The following is a 24,198-nucleotide window of genomic DNA, read 5'->3' on the forward strand; positions in this document are numbered from 1 at the left end:
GCGCACGCGCGCCACCAGGGGGCAGCAGAGAGGCGCAAACGCTCCGCAGGAGCCAGAATGGAGACACAGTCTCTATTGTGTTTATATATGTGACTGAAAAAGAGTTTTAGGATCAGAAAGACTGATTAAATAATTACTTTATGATGTTTCTATATTAGAGGCAAAATCCAGAGTTTTCTTCTTATAAAAATCTTATTTCTGAGGTCCAGTTGGGCTCAGGCGTCAGCAGGTAATGAACAAGTAGAGACATTTCTGAAGGGTATGGTTGGCCAAGGTTTATTTTCAATTATAAATTTAAATCTAATACAATGAAGAGTACAGAAAATAAATCCAATAAATCCACACAGTAACATAGCCTGTTGTTTAACACTGTTGATTCCAAGGTTCAGGTTATCTGTAAAGCCACTGTAAGGACAAACTCATAAAGTATTTAGTGATCTAACCATATCTCAAGGCATCTCTAAAAACGGACCTCATTCAGTTTGACTAAATTGCTAGTTGTTATACTTATATAACAATAAACACAGGAGATCACATTTGTCATTGCATGTGATGAGCTGTTTGAGTAATCGTTTCAAGAGTGCGACGATTTTATTAAAATAAATGTTACAGTATACTGACGATGCCTATTGTCTTTACATCATAGCACGTTCTGAATCAGTTTTCTCAAATTCCCATTCTTGAAATGAAAAAAACTTATTTGTTAGGAAATATTATAATATATAGAGAGATAAAGAGACACTGTGGTCAAAAACTCTTTTAAAAGATGTAAATAAATGAGGTCAGAATTTCTGCATGCGTCATTGTGACAACAATAAAACAACATAATTAACATAATTACTCAATTGCCCGTGTTAGTGTGGTTTATTATAAGATATGGGAATATCCTTTAGCTTTACGGCATAAACTGACGATCACACACAAGCAAACCCCGATAGGAGAGGAGGATGTGTGAATGGTAATTTGGGTGACTTTTATCTAGATTAGAGATAAAAGGAAGATAAGACAGGATAAAAGAGAGTGAGGAGGGGAGAAATCACAAGATTTCCTGTTCTATCTCCATATTTCTCTACTTGTATTCATTTTACAGTGTGTGAGTGAGGGCACCACACGCTGTAGAGGGCATTTGGTGTCCTGCTGAATCATGGCTTGTGGGTCTGCTCTCCTGATTCTGGCAGCTCTTCTTGGATCCTGCACACAAGTTACAGGTAAAGTACAGACAATAACTCACAGCGAGTGAGACGCGAGCGCTGGAGCCATGGATTCACAGTCGCTGCTTCTTTGTGGATCTGTAGTGGACCTGCTCATGTGTTGTTTGATGCATGTAAATGTTTGTGTGCGGAGTTCACAACTTTATCGGCCAGATACTTGATATTTTACTTATGTATTACACAGCTGGAGCTACAGTATTTCATCACTAATCTGTATGATAGTCATAATAATAATAGTAATTGAATAATAGCACCTTTTGGATCATATATTTCTGCTGGTAAACAATGGTCATCTGTTCGTCAGATATAAACGTCCACAGTGAAAGGACTTTGGCTGCAAATAGAAAAGAGCGAACTATACAGGAAGTTTATTGCGCCACATTTTATAACAGATTTGTTTGACGAAGGCGGCAAATGCAAGTGAATTTGGTGAATTCTCTGTTAATGGACTCCCACTTCTGTTTGAGATGTTTTCAGTTTGTCATGTTTCTGCTGACACGTTTAGGTGCTGCCAACGCTGCCAAAGGACAAAATGACCTGTCAACGGGAAACTCAGCGAAGGTTCAGTTCAGCCACGAATCACAGCTTGAATATGTGACTGTGAAACTGTGAGTAAAGCTATGTCTCCTACAGACAGAACATCCCCTCTCCCCAACCTCCTCAGGTACAGTAGGATTTCTATGGCCATTTCCTCATTTCCTCCTGCATTGTGAGCTAGTTTGTCATTTAAATAAATCCCAGTCTAATTACTGTGTTAAATACATATTGTCCAGTGTAATAATGTCCCACTGACCACATAATTGTGCTGCTGAATAGTTCATGCCCTCAGACCTGGTGACATCTCAGCTCTGTACACGTTGGGGATCCCAGTTTCAAACAAGTAAGGGCCAAAAAGTACAAAAACTGGACTTTATTAAATATATAACACAATACTAAAGCGACTGCGGCTGTAATACTAATACTCTGTGCTCTACTATTAGGGAAGTGTCCAGAGTGGTCGGCAGAGTGGCTGGTAAGTCGCTCTGTCTTTTATTAACACTTGAAATGGATTTTAGCTAAAACCTGAAACTATTTGATGATTGTGAGATTAGGTTGTGTTTAGTTCAAGGTCAGAGTCAAATACCTCATAGTATGTGATGCGTGTGATTATGAGTTGTGAGAACAATAATCTTATCGTTTAATAATGATTATCTCCAAAGATAGCACACCGGGTCATAAATGGAGGTTGTTGACCTGTATTTAATGACAGCAAACGCTTTAACATAATATACACTGTCTGTGTAGATGTGCCTGTTCACATTAGCCTCTGTCTTCTTGTGTAGAGTTACTGTCCATGTTCAGTCCTGACCTGATCGCTCCACATGTGCATCAGGGCTCGGTGAAGCCCAGGTACCGAACACACAACACACCAGAGTAAGTCCACGCACACAAACGCTGCTCGACGCCTGTGTCACACGTGGGAGCATTTGTTTCAGGAGTTTGTTGGAGGAGGCCGAGGAGCTGTCACTTTCGCACTAGGTGACAAGAAATGATGAAAAATGCCACAAAATGACTCCTCTATCGTCACGTATTTCATTCCCTCCACGTCTGTGCAGGTGACGGGCTGGAAGCTTGTGCTGCTGTTCGTGCCCGTGGATTCCAGGTGTGCCTGTTCACCAAATGTGGGCTCCTCTGCTTCCTACGTACATGTCACCGCTCACATTGTATGTAAGTGATAGTAGGAGTGTGTGTGTGTGTGTGTGTGTGTGTGTGTGTGTGTGTGTGTGTGTGTGTGTGTGTGTGTGTGTGTGTGTGTGTGTGTGTGTGTGTGTGTGTGCGCGCGATCTCTCTGCGTGATCTAGGTCGCTGCGGATGTCGAGGCTGTGGTGCAGGACGTGGAGGCAGCCCTGCAGATGCTGCAGAAGCGGGTACGATCCAGTGTTTGTAGAACATGGCCGTGAACATGTGAAATGGAAGAAGAGGCTAATCCGCTGCTCGTGTGTGTGCAGATGCGTCACACTTTGGTTCACGTTGCTGTCTGGAGCACACATCAAGAAAAGGAGGAGTTAGTATTTACAGTATTTATTATCCAATAGGAATCATTAATTATTTGACATCTATAGTGATAAAATCCTGTTCATTTCTGTGATGCACGTCTTCCTTCAGTCGGTGTCAGTGTTTGGGAGGCGGCAGCACAAAGCAGCGACTGTACAAAGCAGCTCTCCTGAAAGCACTGCAGGTAAAGCACTGAGTGGTGAATGACTGTGGGCTCCAGGCTTCTGGGCCTCACTCACGCGCCATGCGTCGGTTTACTCTGCGTCGTTGTGCTGTTTTCAGGATTCGCTGAGTCACGCCTTGGAGAATCCACAGTGGCACAGCCGCAGCGAGGCGTTCAGCGCCGTGCTGCAGTCTGTCCCAGCTGTCCCTGAAAGCAACTCAGACTCCGTGAGTGAAGGAAAAATCCAGCTCCATTTACAATATAATGAATATAAACGATCCACACGTCTATAATGAGCATATGTGATATTTTTACTCAAAGGACCTGAGCCAGACAGCTGTTGAGCTGTGGACAAACCTGGTAGGTTCCTTTAATGAGTGACAGATGAAGCAGCATGGATGTGGGTGCGGCCGTGACCCCTAAATGACCCTGCATGTGAGATGTGAAATGAACTGATGAGGATCCCTTCACTCAAAGCAAGAGCGCGTAGAACAATGACCGTAGCGCGCTGCTCCGTCCAGACATCAGATAAAAGCAATAAAGATGACTGTACCTTTACAATGATTATCTGCAGGAGGACTTTCTCCAACTTCACTCATTCTGATTCTATTATATACTGTACGCAAACAGCACACTTGTGTAACCTGCTGTCACACCCTGTGAACCCAGTGTTCATCTTTTTTTCCTAAGCTTCAACCAATGACAGGTCAAACACAGGTCGCCAGCGATGTCTTCACGATTCCTTTCCCAACACCGGTGAGGCCTAAAGAGACAGTAAAATGGACAGAACTATAACCTGATGCTTTCATAACAAAACGCCACTCACTGATTTTTCGCAGGAACGACCTTTCCTTCGCACACGAATGCATTCGCTCGCTGACACAGAGGAGAACCTGCACAGCCGGGCCTCGGCGCCGGCAGATCCCGTAGGTCTGACTTAAACAGGAACAGCTGTGAGTGTGACAGTAGGGTTCAGCTCAGTGGCGCGTCTGTGTTGGCAGGTCATGGGCACCGAGGTGCCCTGTTTGGACCGGAGCCCGTCTCCCGACGCACCGACCTCAGGTAAAAGCACCCCCCACGCGATGCTCGGAGCGGTGTGAGCGCAGCCCGCCTCACTGGTTCGCCTGCAGTTCACAGCCTCAGACCCGGCGACGTCGCGGCGGTGGCGGCGATGGGCGACTCGCTGACGGTGAGCGCCCGCGTCTCTAACGCTGATCCCTGAACAGTTCCCCCGTCTCACCGGTGCCGCCGTCCGCAGGCGGGCAACGGCGTGGGAGCGAGGAAGGACCACGTCCCGCTGGTGCTGACCCAGTACCGAGGCCTGTCCTGGAGGTAGACGAGGCGGGGGCTCGTGGGCGGCGGTGAAATGAAACCTAACGAGCTGCTTGTTTCGGGCCTTTTCAGCATCGGAGGGGACCAGAACATTTCTACGGTGACCACTCTGCCGAGTACGCGTGCCTCCGCGCCTCATTTGCTCATTTAACGAGCACCGGCGGAAGTCTTCATGCTGCGCTCTGTGCAGACATCCTGAGGCAGTTTAACCCCTCGCTGACCGGCTTCTCGACGGGAACGGGCGGCGAGAACCGTCCCGGAGCCTTCCTCAACCAGGCCGTGCCCGGAGCCAAGACCCGGTTTGGCCCGTTACTACTGAAGCTTTCATCGCCTAGTGTCCTGTCCCAGCGCGACTGACCGGGCCTCTGTTTGCAGTGACATGGTGAAACAGGCCCGCGTCCTCGTGGACAAGATGAAGAGCGATTCGGTGAGACGGCGGAAAACGAGCAGACGCCACAAACGCCCGCCTCAGGCTGATATGAGCTCGCACTGTGTCTCCTTCACAGCGCATCGACTTCTACCGCGACTGGAAAGTCATCACCCTGTTTATCGGCGGCAACGACCTTTGTGACCTCTGCACCGACACCGTGAGCTCCTCTCTCGCTGCGATGCTTCGCCGCTCATTTCCTCATCAGGTTTAATATTTTCATTTTATTGCATGACAACCGTCTCTCCACAGGTTTATTACTCGGTCAGGAACGCGGTGGGCCGCGTCCGCCCCATTTAACCTTCTCCTTCGTGATTATTTGTCAGAATGTTGTGCCCCTGCATAGTGAGGCCCAAAGATGGATCGTCTGAGCTCCGGGAGGTGGACGGCTTCAACAGAGGCTATCAGGTAAAGGCTCAGAACAGGAGGGCTCCCTGTTCACACGCTGTTCACATCTTCTGTCTGACGTCCGTCCTTCAGGACGCTATGAGGGAGCTGGTCGACTCTGGCCGCTACGACACACACGACAACTTCACCGTGGTTCTGCAGCCGTTCTTCAGGGACCTCTCCCTCCCAACGTTAGAGGTAAAAGCTGACGCACCTCAAGTTAAATCTGCTATGAGGCCGTGTTCACAGCTTCCTCGTCTTTTAAGGACGGGCGTCCCGATCGCTCCTACTTCACACCCGACTGCTTTCACCTCAGCCAGAAGGCTCACACAATCATGGCTCGTGCTCTTTGGAACAACATGGTATTGTTTGCTTATTATTATTTTAATAATCATTTAGTTTTGACAATTTTAAATGGCCGCTCCTCTTTTAGTTAGAGCCGGTGGGCAACAAGACATCCACACAGGACTTCACAGCTGGCGTTAGTCTGAAGTGTCCTTCAGAGGTAACTTGGCAACATCTGCTTCTCATATAATAATAAATAAAAAGATTTAAGAGCCTGTTTATGTGTCTGGTTGTTTCTTAGACCCACCCGTTCTTCCGCACTGCCTTGAACAGCAATTACACCTACCCCGGACCCCCACCCACCCCCGCCCCGGTCACAGTACGTCCCAGCAGAACCTAGAACAGCACACGACTATAAACATTCAAACCCGCCTCTTTCTCGAACCTTTCCTCAGAACTGGGGAAGTGACTTCAGCTGCGCTAACACGGCTCCATCCAGCTCCGCGCCCGCCTCAGGTACTCGTGTGAAGCGTCACCCGGGTGAATAACAGCCATTAGAGGTGAGATGTGCTCACGGCGGCCTTTGATCAGCTCACAGGTTACGGCCGGCTGACATTCAAGTGGTGGCTGCTCTGGGAGACTCTGTAACGGTGGGTTCGAACACGGGAATGTGACTGATTTAAAGCTCTCCTTAGATCCAGAGATAGTCTAGGACTATTTTTCCATAAATAGGCCGGATATGGTGCCAGAGCAAAGAACCTGGCGCAGCTGTCAACCGAGTACAGAGGAGTGTCATGGAGGTGAGAGGATGCACGAGGTATGAACACAACAGTTTCCTCCCTTTGGTTATTGTTTGTTTGATTCTTATCAACAGCATTGGAGGAGACGACACTCTGGACACGGTCACAACTCTACCCAGTGAGTCCAGGGCTGGATTGGACGCGTGACGCCACTAGGTGGCAGAGTTGAGCTGCAGCAAAGCTGCCGTTGGGTCGACTGTGCAGTAAAGTGTTGACTCTTCCACATCAGATATCCTTAAGAGGTTCAACCCCAAAATCAAAGGCGAGTCGAAGGGACGAGGGAAGGAGCAGACGGGCTTCAACATGGCCGTGTCTGGGGCTAAAGTAGCGTGAGTGCGAACGTCTGGGGTCAGTTTTAAGATGGTTTAAATCAGTTTAAATCACTTTGTGTTTCATGCACAAATATTTTGCCCTGCAGACAAATCCCCAGGCAGGTCCAAGAACTGATCGATACCATGAAAAACGACTCTGTGAGTTCAGGGTGAACACATTTGAACGCTTCCGGCGGTTCCACATATCATTTCAGCTAAAACCCGCTCCTCTCTCTTGGCCTCCGTCCTCCTAATGGAACTAGGCCGTGGATTTTCAGAGTGACTGGAAGCTGGTGACCCTCTTCATCGGAGGCAATGACCTGTGTCAGTACTGCAGCGACAGAGTGAGTGGCTTTGAGAAGTCGTCACAGGAAATTCAGGGCGATCCAATTGATGGAGGGCATTTTCAAACCCCCCCCCAAAAGAGACGTCCTAGTGGTCGCACAGCGGTTCAGCATCCAGTAGCGCTGTGCGATGCCCTGAGTGGAGCTGTCTCATGATATCACTCCTCAGAAGGCACCGGGCACCGGAGCAGAAGAATCGGGCTTTGTGAGCGGCCCTCCTCTAATTGTTTTATTGTGTCAGAGTGAGATGAGAGCAGACGTGGTTTCTTGTCAATGAGCACATTCTGTCACTTCACCGACACAAAACACCCCCCCCACTCCCTCCCTCAGCCCCTGCATCTGCCCCCATTCGGCCGCACAACGGGCCACAGCGCCGGGCCTTGTTCTCCGCGAGACGTAAACAACGCGGGAGTCGGGCCCAGACTCTCCTCATCCGGTCCCGGTCTTGCTCGCTCCCTCTTTCGCCTCCATCTGCCTTGTTTTCCCCATCGCAATGGTCTCTCCTTTAATGTTTGTGCTCTGAAGCAGAATTTCAAAGCAGAGCATCAATTTAAGATGAGCCCTGAGACTGTGCCGCTGACAGCTTAGGGTTAGTTGGTGCTCGTACGCTCATGCATGTTACATGACCCTGCTTTTTTTTGTGTTGTTGTTGTCATCGCCGTTGTTAACGTGCACTTCCGGGCACTTTCCCTCACGTGCACCTTTATTATGCTGCAGCAGATAACAGCTGGTACAGATGTAACCTCCCTGTTGTGTCTCCGCAAACAACAGGCCTCGTTATTGCCTCAGAAGTACAGGCTTCACCTGCAGACGAGCCTGGACATGTTGTATGAAGAGGTAAAATCAAAAAACACTTGATTAAGCAAATAAACCCTTAACTAAAATATGTCTCAAATTCAAAGATTCTGAGCTATATCCAGTGAAACTGCATGAAGCTCGTGGTCTTTCTTTTCTGGCTGTAGCTTCCCAGGACAATAGTCAACGTCTTGGAGATAATGGAAATCGAAGGTCTTCGCAGAATCAAAAGGAACAGTCTTGGATGCAACGTTATACAAGAGTATGCACATCGATCCACTCAGGCCCAATTGGTGAAGCACAGAACCAAAGCAGGCTGCTCTTTCTCTTAGTATTGATTTAACCAAGCATCTCAGAATGTGGTATTTAACACTGCTTTGCTGTGGATTATGTCTTTAAATGCATTCATTTCCAACTGTAATCCAAAGGTATATCTGCGCATGTTTCCTGTCCCCGCGAGAGAATTCCCCCGAGCTCGCTGAGATGAAACGCATAAATCGGGACGTGCAGGTGAGCGGGCCGCAGTGACGACAACAGGCGTTCATACGTTCACACAACCTGAGCGTTTGTGTTGTTTGGCTCAGATGGAGACAGAGAGCTTGGTGTATGGAGGCCGCTATGACGGCAGGGAGGACTTCGCTGTGGTGCTGCAGCCCTTTTTTAGGAACACCATTGTTCCGCTGAATGCTGTAAGTTGCAGTATTTGCACCCCCACCCTCACATGTATATGCCTTCGAACCGGACCGTATCGTTTCCTCTCCAGGACGGCGACCCGGACACCACCTACTTCTCTGAGGACTGTTTCCACTTCAGTGAACGGGGACATGCTGACATGGCTGTAGCTCTGTGGAATAACATGGTGAGCCCGGCGGGGCAGACCGAGAAAAGCAAACTGGGTTTGACGGGGGAACGGTTTGGGGTGAAGTCATACTAAAGTACCACATCCCAGCCCAGTCTAACCATCAGCTCAGCCAAGACATGTTTTCGTTTTATCTCTAGCTGAAGCCTGTGGGTGAAAAACAAACATACAATAATTTCACAAACGCCAGAAATAACATCAAGTGCCCCACTGAGGTGAGACGGTTTCCACAAAAAGCAACACTTTTCATCCTGTTGCTGTTGCTGATGTGGTCGTGGGTTTTTTTCCTTCTATACATTAAACCTGTATGGGTCTTTTAGGAGCATCCCTACATCTTCACAAAGACAAACAGCTGTCGCAGGTCCAGCTGCCAGGACAAGGTGCCAGCGTGGGTGGCTGCCGTGCTGGCTGTTGTCGGCCTTCTGATTGGCTGGGCTGTCACCTGGCTCTTCCTCACCTGCAGAGCCAGGAGAAGCAAGAGAAGCATGAACTCTGCGCTGGAGATGACCAAGGTCACAACCTTTTAAAAGCCAGCTAGAAGCACTTCAAGTTAGGATGTAGCAGCATGTATATTTAATTAAACAGTAAATCTTGGATTACCACCTTAATGTATATGAATTGCTAATTATAAAGTATGTTAGTTCATATGGTACTAATTAGTTTTAAATATGTTTTTATAATATTGCAGAATAAATCTGAGATGTATTTAACATTGTAGCTGATTGAATAAACTATGGAATAAATTTGCTGTCTACCTCTTGTAAAAATATATAAAAATGTCTTCTGAAAAATGTACTAATCATAAATTAAGCTTTCTACAGGCAAATGTTAAAAGGTATAGCTGCTGTATGAATAAAAAATAAATGAATTCTTTGTCCTTTAGTGGGGCAGTCATAAAAGGGTGAACGTGCATATGGCTGTTTTCCGGACAACAGCGCCTCCTAGTGTCTGCAGGAGGAGTCGAGGCACAGCACTCTGTCACATCAGTTTGAAGATGGCGGAGGGTGAACTGAACGTGGACAGCCTCATCTCTCGGCTCCTGGAAGGTGAGCCGCGCTAATGGAGTCTGTGCTATTAGACGGGGACGGATGCATTGATTAGTGCGGCTTCGGCTCGGGCTAGTTCTGCAACTAACGCGGTTGCGCCAGAAAACGCAGCGAAGCGCTAGCTAGCTAGCCGTTAGTGGGGCTAACGGCGTCCAATCATAACGGTGCGTTCCCCCGGCTAGCTAGCTCCGCGGCTAACGCTACCGTTAGCTGCTCTGTTTATAAACAGTGTCAGCGGTGAACGCCTACATTTCTGTCCTCGCTCGAATAACTACGTTGCTCTTCGCAGTCTCTATATTGACATCTAATGAAACCTTCTGCCTGTTTCAGTTCATGTGTTATAAACTGGTGTGTGTCGGCACGAATTACGGGGCTGGGACGTTTCAATACGTGTTTAACAAACGAATACACAAAATGAGAATCTTGGCGTGTTTGTCCTGATGTATACGTAGCTTTGCGTATTATCTCCTTAAGACTTTGACGCTGGTTTCCTGCAGCCTTCTGTCTTGACGGTGATTTTTTTCCTTCGTAAACGCAGTATTTATAATATGCTGATAAATCTACAAGGGTCAGTTGGTCAAAGTCACAACAGTGTAAAAGGCAGATGTTGTGACAGATAACTCACTAGCATGTGGAGTAATGTAGGTCAGTGATATTGGATGTCCTCATCTCTGTATACTTAACACATTAACATTCAAGGTAGTGTGATTTTGTGTGAAATTGTTGCTCACTGCCCACTGGGTTTGTAGGTGTGTTAGTGGGCACGTTGCTGTGATTCATTGCGCCCATGTTCACGCTCCATCACTTAATTTGTTGTGCAAGTGCAGGATACAAACTGAGAGGACTGCGAATTATAAATAAGTGCACTGTCCAAACACGTTTAAGGTCAAAGTACATCTGCTTGTGTTGCTGTGTTCACACTCACACATTATTGTTTGCCTTCTTGGCAAGATACGCCTCTCGCTGTGTGAAAACCCAATTTTCACTGAGAGGAATGTGCAAAAACCTTTTTTTTTTTTCTTGGCCTTCGTCTGCTTAAGAAAAGCTGGAAAGTTTTCTCGGCCCCTGTCAGATCCCTTTTGAGTCAGACTAGACCAGTGAGGCAAACCTAGATGTCCTTGGCATACTTTCCCCCAGCATCTGTGACAGGGGCATTGTGTGCATGTACAAGTGTCTAAACGTGCTTCTTCTTTGGAATAATGCATAGTGTTAGTTTCTCGAGACAACTTAGTTCACACAAATGCTGATTTAGTTTTTGACGTCACTGCTTCTTTGCAGCCTTTGCCCTTTAATGTTCTTATGAACATAATCCCTTTCAGCCTCCAAAAGTGTTAACTGTGAAACCTGCGTAGTTTCAAGGAGACCTCGCACCTCCTGCAGCTTCACGCTGGACGTTGTGCACGTACGTTAGATTGATGATAAATATTTGGCGTGGCAGCGGCGTTTGTCTGAAGTTGGTGGAGCCCTAGAATAGAGTTTGGCACGTTCGAACTGCCATCTGTGAGAATCCATATTCCTCTTACTTAGTATCTTTTCTGCGATTTGCTTGGATTACATGAGTGATGGTACTGACAGTGAGTGAGTGGGTCTGAATAAAATCTGTGTACAAACATGCATGCAGTACACTTTGAGAATGATTTACTATTTAATCTGTTTAAAACCATTTACAAATTTGAATTTCTATAAATTGTCATCTTTTAAAGGACAAAGTTTATATTGGGTCCTGACTAATCATCTTCCTTTTTACCGTGGCAAATGTGCAATTTGTGTATATACAGTATAATCTTGCTATTTGTAACAGTAACTATTTTAACTGCTGAGCATAGCCAGCGTTTGCAACTCTCATTCCTCTTTTGATAGTTCTAAATCTGCACCCGGAGCTGTGGCAGATAGCCAAAAAGTAGGTTTAGGCTAACGGTGCAACTTCACAGCCAGTAAACCCACACTACTGCTGAAGACGCAAGCTGCTCTTATAGTCTAAGCGTTGGGGTTTCTTAAGTATGGCTAATACTAAGCAGCTAAAATCTGCAGAATCTTTATGCCCATAGCTGATCAGATTTTAAGATTACTTGTGGTTCAGCAATAACATTTTCTTTCTCTCTGGAGAATATTCATTTTATCATGGCCTTATTTTGATGAACTTGGTGACGTTGGGGTTTCTTGTTGTTGCTCCATAAACGAATACAATGATAAAGACAGAGGCTTTTCTCTCCTTCCTAGTACGGGGATGCCGCCCAGGGAAGATAGTCCAGATGACTGAGGCAGAAGTGCGGGGCCTCTGCATCAAATCCAGGGAGATCTTCCTCAGCCAGCCCATCCTTCTGGAGCTTGAGGCCCCACTCAAGATCTGCGGTCAGTTTTTCTGTCTTTCCCAACAGGTCATGTGAGGTTTTGCATATTTATTTATTATTATTATTATTTCTGTTGCAGGATTTGTGCTGTGTAGTTCAATCTAATGTGACATTTCCTTTTCCATTTCCTTTCTAAATAACTGCAGTGCCACTGTGCATTTGGCCCACTGCTTGTTTTGATGTACTCTGCTGCCAATGAGTAATTAATCAAAGAGACCATGTCTGAATTGTGCACTTCAACCTATCAAGCAAACCTGTTTCCCTTTTGAATAAGAAAAGGTCAAGACAGAAACACTTTCAATATTTACTCATGTGCATTGATAATTTGTTGAAGGGGCTGCAGACAACTTGAATATTTGCCTGTAGCCATTTGCAAATGTCAACCAACAACATAAACTTCATTTTTAAAATGCAACCCAAGCAGAACGCTGTTTTTTGCCCGTGAAGGATTGGCTGCACCAATCCAAACTCCCACTCTGCAGACCACAGCCTGGAGCAGCAATTATTCTTTTGATGTAACTCAGAGTTTGCTTATATAACCAGACCAGAACTTCTGTGGGTCAGGCCTCGCCTGGGCCATATACTGTATTAAGTCCCTACACTGCTACAGTACTGTGTTGACTCAGCTGCTTTGTATACATTACAGAGGAATACATGTGGAGCCGTTGCACAAACAAACAGATTGTTCATGAGTGTCTTGCACACAGTACGGTTAGACCAAGGTAGACGAACAAAGCTCACATCTGCAGTTATAATAAAAACCGTTAAAGTAGTCACGGCTGCCTTTTATCTCTAACTAGCTCTTCCACATCTCTGCAAACTCCCACATAGTTTATCTCTTGCCTCCAGCACAGCATTGCAGCCACAAACAGCTATGGACGGTGCATTGTATGTGCCAATCCTCCAAAATACAGTGCACAAGCTCATGCACTGTAAATGCTCAAGCCTACACTCAGTTAATTTGTAGCTGTCCTCGCAACATTTCCCTCCCACACACATGAATTGGCATTTTTGGTGAAACAGCATTTTTCATATGTGCAGAGAGTGATGTCACTGAATAGCATCATTCAAATGCCATACTCTGTACAGACCTCACCCTGGCACATTAACGTATTAATAAGTTTGACGTGGTTTTATGTCACTGTATGACAAATCTCTCTAACTTCCTTTGTTCTGACGCTGATCTTCTAACCCTTTACTTGTGTTGACAGGCTTTCAAAGCACCAGCAACAACCCTATAGCCCAAACAAAAAGGCCTTGAATTATTTACTCAGACAAGTGGATCAGGTTTTGCTTTGACAGAATCAACCCTAGTGCCACTGACACATTTATACTCAATCTAGCAGTTCTGACATAGTTTGACTTTGTTATTGCCTCCCATCCTACAGATCATACAGTCTGGTTACAAAGCGGATCTTTTTCTCTGATTTGCCTTTTTTCATGTCCCATCCTCCCATTGCATGGAACCACACAGTACAGAGGAACTTTGAAAATTGTTCCAAGGCTATCCACTATTATCTGGGGGCATGTTGAAACCCAACATAAAGGCTGGTTTGAATAGGTCATATGTTTGTAGACAACCAGAGAATGCTTTGAACGTCCACAACAAATGGCTCTGATCTGTTTTTACATTCAAGTAACTCCTCAAAAACATTGTACAAATAGTTTCCTATACTGCAGATCATCATGGCAACATTTGTCTATGGTTGTGTGAAGTGGTTTCTTTCTTTATTTATATTCATTTGCATGTGTGATGCTATCTATTCCAGAACAGCCAACACAAACCATTACAGTTACAGAGCGCGTACACAGCAAATATATGCACACGCTCAGCAGTTCGCTTATCTGCATCTGTTTGTTTTCTTTGATTCTCTGTTTGCAGCGATCAGATGTATTCACTGTTCCAGACGCCAGTGTTGTAGTTGGCACCGAAGCCCACTTAATTATGACTTTATTACTTAAATAGCAGTGTCCTAATGCTTTGCTAACACACAGACTGTTAAACAGTGCAGGCAGATTTGTTTTATTGTTTTTTTAATTATTACGTGATGAAATGACTATAGATAGTCTGTTCATTTGTTGCACGGTACCAAAGCATGAAAATAAATATTTCCTAGGTCAAGATTACCGTTGTATTTACCACATGTGGTGTTATTTACTGCCGTGTTATGACATTTACTCTGGGATTTATAACTCATTTATTAAAGTCACCTCAGGTTCACTGCTCTGTTTTATGAACCCTAAATGTTTGCTGCCATTCTCAGACTATTTTGTCACTCTAGACGCACTGTTAAGTAAATAAGGGACTGCCGTCCTCTAGTCTTCCGTGAGACCGTCGGTGGCAGTGGAAAGTTAGTGTTGGCAAAGCCTTCTCTCTGTGAAACCTTGTGTGAAGTTGAAAGGGGGAAACTAAGCTGCAGTCAATCTAACAACAAATACAGTGAAAATGACGATGTTAATGACTGATCGTATATTTAGTTTTACTACATGACCACAGCTCAGTTTACGTTATCCCTGCTCTTACCATGTGCTCTCACCACAGACTGTCTCCACTGAGATTACCGTGTGTTTTGCCATGTCTCTGCATCTACAATTTTATTTAAATGTTCCCACATTCAATTTTCTTTTCTGACTAAACTGCAGCATAAATGAGCAACGCTAATTGCTTGTTGCCTCATGTCCATTTCTGTTTTGCAGCAGGCACTTTGCTTATTGTTCTGTGTGTTGTTCTCTGTATTTACTCACTCCCCTGTGTTTATTTTAATGTCCATTTTCTGACTGCCAAAACTGAAGACATCTGTTTGTTTTTTTTAATCTAGCTTTTGTAGATTTAATTGGTTTCACGTCTGTTCCCAGCTTTAGCAAGTTAAACAAATCAGCCGTTAGTTGTTGTATATCCTCGTAGACAAACTGATGAAAATATGAGTGAAATTGCTTCTGAGGTGCATTTTAATAAAGGTTAGGGGAATACAAATCTAAAATGGTACGGAATAATTCTTGGCAAAAATCTCAAGTTCTACATTCAACCTGTTTGCGCAACATGTTTGTAAACAGCCACAGCAAAAAAACAGCTTGTGTCTCTAATAATATAATATTAACACTTGTCTGTGATTATAATTGGTGAAAATTGAAGCTAGTTTGTGTTTACAGCAAACTGTTAAGACACGATGAGCATTCACAAAGTCCGAGCTAAGGTTCAAACATTTTCAACTGCCTTTTAATCATTCATTTGCACGGAAGCATTCTACGACCATCCAAGGAATGGGAAACATAAGTATAGGGCTGTCTCCTAACAGGTTTGGTGCCAGTCATGGTTTGCAGTTTGGTGCCTAAATAACTGATGGGCACCAGGAAATAAAACACGCCGGCCACTCAAATGTCTTCTGGTCATTTTAATGTCAAGGCCAGACAGCTGCACGCTTTAACAAGGCCTATTATTTGATTTTAATTTGTATTTGGTGCCATCTTGTTATAAGACATTGCCATAAAAAGATTGTGGCTCATGATTTTACTTTCCCCTTCAGTCACAATAAAACCTGTTATTATTTTCCTAGCCATTCAGCTGAAGCTCTCTGCAGTCGTCTACACGTGGAGTACTTAGCTGAAATTAGAGCAACCCTTAAGTTGGTGCAGGACGCTATAAAAGGAATCAGGTCTTGTTGAGGTGATGAAGTAAGGCCAGCTCATCACTGTGACTGATGTCAAAGAGAAAAGGGTGACCCCGAATCCTGCGAGAGGTGTTAAAATTAACAGTTGGTGTGGATGAGTGCAGGTACAGCCATTATTTTTGTGATTAACCTGGATTGTCTGTGTTCTTTCCGTCTTTAAGTCATGTCCCACTGGTCATAGCGTTGATCTAGTGGCAGCTGTAATGGCTCATTTTGTTGTACTTTGGATTTGTTGCTGCAGTCCCAGTAGGACATAGCCATGGTCATATATCCCCCATAACCTACATTTCTGTGCTCTGAAAATCAAACCAGATTAAGAGCGATAGACGTTTGTGTGTCTGTCTCTGTTTTATAACCACAGCTTTAATCTTTCCCATTATTGATTTATTTTCCTTGCTCTCTTCTATAGGGGATATCCATGGGCAATACACAGATCTCTTGAGGCTGTTTGAGTATGGGGGTTTCCCTCCAGAGGCAAATTACCTCTTCCTTGGTGACTACGTGGACAGAGGGAAACAATCCCTGGAAACCATCTGCCTTCTGTTGGCCTACAAGATCAAGTACCCAGAGAACTTTTTCCTGCTCAGGGGCAACCACGAATGTGCTTCCATCAACCGCATCTATGGGTTCTATGATGAGTGTGAGTAGAGATCACCCAGATCCAACGTACAAACTGGTAGAAAGTGTGGATATAAACAGGTTCTTATGGTGCGTTTCTGTTCTCCCTCAGGTAAGCGCAGGTTCAACATTAAGTTATGGAAGACATTCACCGACTGTTTTAACTGCCTACCCATTGCTGCTATTATTGATGAGAAGATCTTCTGCTGTCATGGAGGTGATGAAGTTGATTCAGTGTTCATTTCCTCCATGTTGGAAATAAAATGTCTATAAACTGGGGGTGCTTAGATTTGCCACTTTTTTTCCCTTGTCAGGACTGTCACCCGATTTGCAGTCAATGGAGCAGATTCGCAGGATTATGAGGCCAACAGATGTGCCTGATACAGGTATTCTGTCTGTCTGTCTGTCTGTCCCTGCATACTGTAAAAGCATGCTCTCACCTGTTTTTCAACATGTTCACTTTCTCTGGATTGTGAAAAACCAGTCCATCTGTCTTCATCTCTGTCTCCTGCCTCCATGTGTGTGTCTCAGGCCTGCTGTGTGACCTGTTGTGGTCAGACCCAGATAAAGATGTTCAGGGCTGGGGAGAGAACGACCGTGGGGTCTCCTTCACCTTTGGGGCTGATGTTGTCAGCAAGTTCCTTAACCGCCATGACCTGGACCTGATCTGCAGAGCTCACCAGGTACTAAGGCAATATAGATAGAATGATAATGAATAGTCACAAAAGGCAGATGGAATCTCATTCATCTTGTAGGGTTCTTCTCTGAGTCACTCAAACATATTTATATTTACATTAATTGAAAGCTGATTTCCTGTAGGTTGCGTTATAACTGTAGAAAAAGCTAGCAAAGCTAGCACCTACAACACTGTTTTTTTTTGTTTTTTTTGTTTTTTTTTTTTTTTTTTTGCTTGAGCCTAAATAGAAAAGTATGTGGATAATGAGCCAATCTTAACTTCCCATTATCAGAAGTGGGAATATTAAGTTTTGTGGTAATTGAACCACAAGACCAAAGATTGCTGCTGTTACATTACTGTAGCTGCAGCTATTTTGGCTCTGCATTCCATGTTTCACATTGATTCGGGCGTAGGTGGATTTGTACATTCAACCTTGACAACAATATTGGATTCTGAAAAACTAGATTAAAATCAGTTTCTTGGTATTGATTTCTGTGGGCGTTGAGAGTAATGCCAGGTGTCTTCAAACAGGTTGTGGAGGATGGATACGAGTTCTTTGCCAAACGCCAACTGGTCACACTTTTCTCCGCTCCAAACTACTGTGGGGAGTTTGACAATGCGGGCGGCATGATGAGCGTGGACGAGTCCCTCATGTGCTCCTTCCAGGTAGTGTAAAAGATACAAGGACACCAACATAGTATTTTGTTATTTCACACAAACTCAACACATTGTGTTTTTCTGTATCTGTATTTTAAAGATCTTAAAGCCCTCGGAAAAGAAGGCCAAATACCAGTATGGTGGTGTAAACTCTGGTCGCCCTGTCACCCCACCCCGCACCACCCAAGCCCCAAAGAAGAGGTGAACGTGCAGCCTTGGTTCACCCCTCTCTCTCTCTTCGTCTGTCTTTGACCTGCCGCCACGGCAACCCCCGTAACTCCCCTGTATAGTGAAGATACAGGGCTTATCTTATTGCCCAGATCTGTCTCCTTTTTCTCCCCCCCCCCCCCCAGCTCCACTGACAGCTCTTTTCTTAATGTGTACGTGTACATAAATTTGCTGTGACCAATCTGTTTGATTATTATTATTTTGCCTGTTGGTATTTTTTGATATTATTAACAAATAATCTTTTTGGTGGTTTTACTTCCATTTAAGGTTTCTGAGGTTCTGTCTTGTGATAGAAAATGCCTTCTCTGTGCAGAAGGGTAAGGTTCCTGGAATTCTGTTTTTCTGTTCAGTTTCACAATAACTAAATGGAGATTAAACAGTGATTTTGCCTTGACCCTTCAAAAAGTAGAGAATCTTTCCAAAGTATGTGAATGAGACGGAGATGTCTGTGCAATGCTAAATTCATGGACACAAATAACAACATAAACATAGTTCAGCCATTTAAACTTGTCATAGCATGTGCACTTTGTGGTTGTTGTTCACCAGCACATTTTATGTGTTTATCCTTGGAGAAGTGTTCCTCCACATGAGTAGCAAAGAATGTGAGGAGACCGGCTTGAACGAAATGTAGACACTAAATCGGATCCTGCTGGATGCGGACACGCTCCGGCCGAACACAACGCACTTTGGGCATCGATTCCTCCACTCTGTTGTGCCTCAAGTCCACACCCACACAACATGCGGCTTCCCCCACTGGACAGGAATTGGCATTTTCCCTTGTATATTTATTATTGGTTCTCATGTAGTTAATGTTCCTCACACAACTTCTCTTGAAGAGATACTTGGAGATTATTTAGAGTTTTGTGCCCTGCAAGTCCATGCAAAGGATTTTACCTAATGAGCCACCTAAGCTCAGTATTAAATGGTGTACTGAAAGCACTTACAGAACTATGCTTGGCTAATCCGGTCTTACGTGTTAGTATGGGAAATGTGCAGCAGCATCGGCTGTGGCTCTCCATGCGTCTGTACCTTGTCAAATTAAGCCCTATCAGTGTTAAAAAAAGGACCAGTGAGTAAAATGAATGCAAAGCTTAATTACAGTGTGTGCTTAGTTAAGTGTTGTGTTTACAGAGCACGCAGAAAACAACTAATCAGATTTAATTTGTAAGCTTTTAGGAAAAATGACAGCTTCTTTTTATACATCACCCACTCTGTTCAGGTGGAGAAGATGACAACTGTTGGAATGAGGAGTAGGTGGAAGGAGCGGGAGGCTTTACTGTTTGGTAGTGATTCCATCTGGTGTTCAAGTACAGTATTACAGTGCTATGTGCTACAAATCTGTTGTAAATTTCCAACTACAAGGCTCAATGGGGCTTTTGAATATGTTGGCAGTGTGTAATGTTGGAGGTACTTAAGTAGTCTGATCGTCTGAATTGTTAGTGCTTCAGCTTCAGTCTGCTGCAAAGGAGATTACTTTTTGTGGTAAACAGCTGCCTCTGTGGTTTCTTGTTTATTTTTTTTCTTTCTGTTGTATTTCTATGTTCTCTACTCACATTGTTTACTTTTTATTCACTTAATTTATTTCCTAATAATAAGAAAACAATGAGGTGTTACCAAAAGCTGTTTAGCAATTTGTACAAGTTTGTTTGAAAGTCTTCAAATTCAATAAAATGTATGGAAAGCTACACTGTCATGTGTTGTTATTGGTATTGAGCAATGATGTTTCAAAATAAAATGCTATATATTTAAAAGTGTTTTTGAGTCAATAAATCAAATGGAACCTGTCAAACAGTTTTTGAAAAAGACAAAATGCTCAGAATAGAAGATGCATTTTATTTTTATATGTTCACATGCCTTTTCCTAAGCAAGCGCCTCTTAGACCACTTCAAAACATGCTCCATTGGCACTGAATACATCCAGACGGCCAGTGAAAGGAGGAAGCACGAGGCCCCCATGTGGAGGTACGACAAGATCCATATCGAGATGATCCACAGAGCCACTTTCACAAGGATGAGGGTGCATTGTAGGACAGTGTCAAAGCTGAATCTGGACTTTTGCTGTGGAAAATGAAGCAACTATTAAAAAATAGTGGAAACCCTTTAGGTTTAAGAGACTGTACTGTAATTACTGCCTAACCTGTCTCTCTTCCACATCCACTGTTTCAGACATTGCTTCCTCTCTGCTGACAGGCCTCGTTTTCTTCATTCTACACCAACAGGGCTTCTGAGGCTGCGGCGCTTTCATGGTCAGTTTGAGTCTAAGTATTGTTGGGGTGGAAGCATTTCAATGAACAAGAATATTAAAACACGGAACACAGTGTTTGTTTAAACATTAACATACCTTGTCAAGAGAAAACATTAAAAAACGTTGCCCTCCAGCACCAACCACATTTAAAATTCTAATGATACAGACTTACCTAAACCAATGATATGTTGCTCCTGGGAGTTTTCCTCATGCAAATGTTGAAGTTTTGAAAAATAACTTTTGAATCATAATACTTCATACATATAATGGAACTAATACACTGGTACTCACTATTAAAGATTAGTTTTTGAGCAAAAATAGCAACAATTTCACAACGTTTAAACATTTTGCATTTAAAAAATACAATAAGCATATTGGCGTAATGCTTGAAGTATCAAACGTAAACGTACTGCGTTTACTTGTAGTTTCCCTCCTGACCGAGTGGGGGCGACAACCGTGGCTCTGAATGACGTTAAGTTCCCGTTTGCGTATTGCGACTAAGGGCGACGCCGCGCGTAACGTCTGGTTTCCAAACAACGTGGATGGGTCAAAGCCGCTGCGCGCTAGCAGTGACATCATTTACAGATCTGCGGCGTTTTCCGGGACCGTTCCGTCCCGTCCTCTGCGGCAGCATGCCGCGCTAATAATTTATAAAGATCACCGTGAGATGGGCTTTGCGCCGCGTCCGTCAGTAAGCGCCGCTTCAATGCGGAAGAGAGCGCAGTGTGTGCGCCTCGATCGATAAAGTCCGCTAAGTTGTCATTCTTATTTGCTTAGCTATTGTTGACGAGTCTAAAGTTCATCAATGCAGGTACAGTTGAGGAGCTTATAATTCGTGTTTTTGGGTACGGGTAAAGTGCAGTAGGCAATAACTGGCTTTAATACACACTGTTATTTATTCATTGCTCTATTTTGCGGTCGCTTCCGCATTTGTGCGGTCATTCATCATAGTGTCAAAGCTCTCTGGGTTTTCACCGGCGGCCTGTGGGCAAAGCTGTGGTGCTGGGCTCCTCATAATGTCACGTGTTTTCACTGTTTAATGGCATTTGTAAGTTCAATAATTTTCACGTTTTTTTTTGTTTTTTATTCGATCCACACTTTTACAGTCTTGTCTATTGAAAAGGAGCTGACGGGCCGTTTGAACGGCATCGTACCCAAAGGCGGTCCCTCACTTCGCTTAGGATGAACCATGGAAAACGCGGAGCACTGACTGACGATGGCCAGGCTTAGGCGTAAATACTGCATCATATTAATTGCTGTGCTGTTGCTCGCACTGGTCGTCACCGTGGTCTTGAAGGCGCTCGCACCAGAAGACGCTGTGATGAGCGTAGACGGAGGCGACGAGGTGATCCCGAAGCGCAACACCGACGACAACAAACCTGAACAAGCCAAAATGTCACAACAAAACCTACCGAAGTCAGAGAAGGACGCACAGCTGGAGGCTGTGCTGAAGAGGCTTCCTCCTCCAAACTACTACGTCCACGCGTTCTACTACACGTGGTACGGAAACCCCAAGTTTGATGGAAAATACATCCATTGGGACCACCCGCAGCTGCCGCACTGGGACATGAAGGTGGCGCAGGGGTATCCACAAGGAAGACACAAGCCGCCCGACGACATTGGAGCCAACTTTTATCCCTCTTTAGGGGCTTATAGTTCCAAGGATCCCTCCATCATTGAAGCTCATATGCAGCAGTTACGCACGGCGGCTATCGGTGAGATGACACTACACACTACATTATCTGATGTCCCCACAAACCCGCGTTTGGCCTGAACCACGTTGTTGAGTTGGTGTGTGTATTTGTGTTTCAGGAGTCGTCGCCGTTTCCTGGTATCCCCCGAATCTGAAGGATGAGAACGGTGAACCAACAGATGATATTGTGCCGTTGCTGCTGGAAGTGGCACAGAAATACCACGTAAAGGTCCGTGGGTAGTGGTGACCTGAGTGGCCATTATGCGTGATGCTCCCAAACAGCGTCTGCTCCTCACCTTTGTTTGCAGGTTGCTTTTCACATCGAGCCATACAAAGACAGAGACGAAGTCAACATGCTCTCGAATGTCAAGTACATAATTGATAAGTGAGTAGTTTTGTTTCATGATCATGATCTTACACCCTTTTGCAGGAAACTGTTCAGTTCGTAGTGTTACATCTGTCCGATCTGATTTATTCCAACTCGCGTCCTCAGATACGGAGACCACCCTGCGTTCTTCAGGTACCAGACGAACAACGGCAAGCTCCTTCCGCTCTTCTACGTGTACGACTCGTATCTGATGAACTCGGAGCAGTGGGCCAAGCTGCTCCGACACACAGAGAGCAGCAGCGTCAGGGACACCCCGTACGACGCCATCTTCATCGCCCTGCTGGTGGAGGAGAAGCATAAGAGGGACATCCTCACAGCAGGCTTCGACGGCGTCTACACGTACTTTGCCACTAATGGGTTCTCCTATGGATCCACTCAGCGGAACTGGAACGCCATAAAAACGTTTTGCGACGATAACAACCTCTTATTCATTCCAAGCGCCGGCCCCGGGTATATTGACACAAGCGTCCGGCCCTGGAACTTCCAAAACACTCGCAACCGCATCAACGGCAAATACTATGAAACGTCACTAAGTGCTGCGTTGGAAGCCAGGCCCGATTTCATCTCCATAACGTCCTTTAATGAATGGCACGAGGGCACTCAGATCGAAATGGCCATTCCCAAAACGAGCCAGGCTGCATATCTGGACTACCTGCCCAATAAACCCACAATCTACCTGGAGATAACGCAAAAATGGGCTGCGGCCTTTGGTGACGAGCGACGTAAATGGCAGAAGTGACCCGAAGGGGTCATACTGTAAGAATTGTTCATCCAGTAGATGACAATAACATGCAAAATGAAACACAACTGCAGCTAATGAATAATTACACTAGAGAAGCCAAATGAGTTGCTTCATTATCTTTACTTTGGCTCTAATGATTTGAATAGCTTTTTTCCCCCACTTGAATGAGTTTTGCTTAATTGAGCTGACGTCTTATTACACCTTGTTCACACGGCCCGGCACATCTGGTGCTTCTCCACATAACAAGCATGTTTAATCAGACTCCAGAGCAGCCGGCTGAAACTGTGCACTTTCTGTAATCTGTGTCTATATTAAACCTGCGTGGAAATGAATAAAAGTGGAGAGGAGCGGAGAGGCGCGAGTAAACAACACAATCTGTCGGCGTAAAGCTGTCGCCTCGCTCTCCTCTGCAACAAACGGTGCGAGGGGAAAAACAGCACAACGTGCGTCGTGATGTTTGCAGAAGCGTGTCGACCTGAAATGACGAGACGAGTCCCGCCGATGGGAACGGGACGGAGGCTCGCTCGTGGAAGCGGCAGCGGAGGGCAACTCGAGATTATTTTTATCCTTTTGTGTTGTATTTTTGGAGCTCGCTGTTTTGCACGCGGTTAAATGAAGAAAGGCCACGTTTTGTCAGTTTTGTGTGAAGAGGGAGAATAAATTGCAGCTTGAATTTGAATTATTGAACTTAAGGGAATCTAAACTGACCGGATCCTTTAAAAAGCTTAAATGAATAGATTTTTTGGTGTTTATTTGTTACTTTCTAGCTCCTCGTTTCAATTATAAACTACATAATTGAATGCAGTGTGGGACCTCATTTGACTGCTGCTCATTTCTCTTCATCATCTGTAACTGCTCATCGTTAAGCCTCTGCATCACCAAAGGCAGCCATGTGCCACATCACCCCCCCCCCCCCCCCCCCCCCCCCCCCCCCCCCCC

General features: G+C 44.9%; 1 protein-coding gene, 1 long non-coding RNA gene and 1 pseudogene across 4 annotated transcripts; 2 read left to right on the forward strand and 1 right to left on the reverse strand.

The window, feature by feature from the left end:
- The first annotated feature begins 1,129 nt into the window (after positions 1–1,129).
- On the forward strand, positions 1,130–19,877 carry LOC114848023 (phospholipase B1, membrane-associated-like; annotated as a pseudogene).
- Positions 19,878–20,005: 128 nt separating this feature from the next.
- LOC129603556 (uncharacterized) lies at positions 20,006–20,748 on the reverse strand. 2 transcript variants are annotated; one of them, XR_008693528.1, is made up of 3 exons: positions 20,609–20,748; positions 20,329–20,449; positions 20,006–20,249 (listed from the first exon to the last, which is right to left on the reverse strand). It is a non-coding gene; the product is annotated as an uncharacterized LOC129603556 (long non-coding RNA). The 2 variants fall into 2 exon arrangements; XR_008693529.1 differs by having other exon boundaries at positions 20,533–20,648.
- An 88-nt stretch (positions 20,749–20,836) lies between these two features.
- Positions 20,837–23,611, forward strand: manea (mannosidase, endo-alpha). 2 transcript variants are annotated; one of them, XM_029138113.2, is made up of 5 exons: positions 20,837–21,247; positions 21,543–22,151; positions 22,249–22,358; positions 22,438–22,514; positions 22,623–23,611. In XM_029138113.2, the coding sequence occupies exons 2-5, from the start codon at positions 21,653–21,655 to the stop codon at positions 23,254–23,256; spliced, it is 1,320 nt and encodes a 439-aa protein (XP_028993946.1). In that variant the 5' UTR covers positions 20,837–21,247; positions 21,543–21,652; the 3' UTR covers positions 23,257–23,611. The 2 variants fall into 2 exon arrangements, with proteins under 2 accessions (XP_028993946.1, XP_055361374.1); XM_055505399.1 differs by lacking the exon at positions 20,837–21,247 and adding an exon at positions 21,256–21,484 and having other exon boundaries at positions 21,560–22,151.
- Positions 23,612–24,198: the final 587 nt, after the last annotated feature.

Source organism: Betta splendens, chromosome 22, assembly GCF_900634795.4.
Source record: "Betta splendens chromosome 22, fBetSpl5.4, whole genome shotgun sequence".
Taxonomy (NCBI): Eukaryota; Metazoa; Chordata; class Actinopteri; order Anabantiformes; family Osphronemidae; genus Betta; species Betta splendens.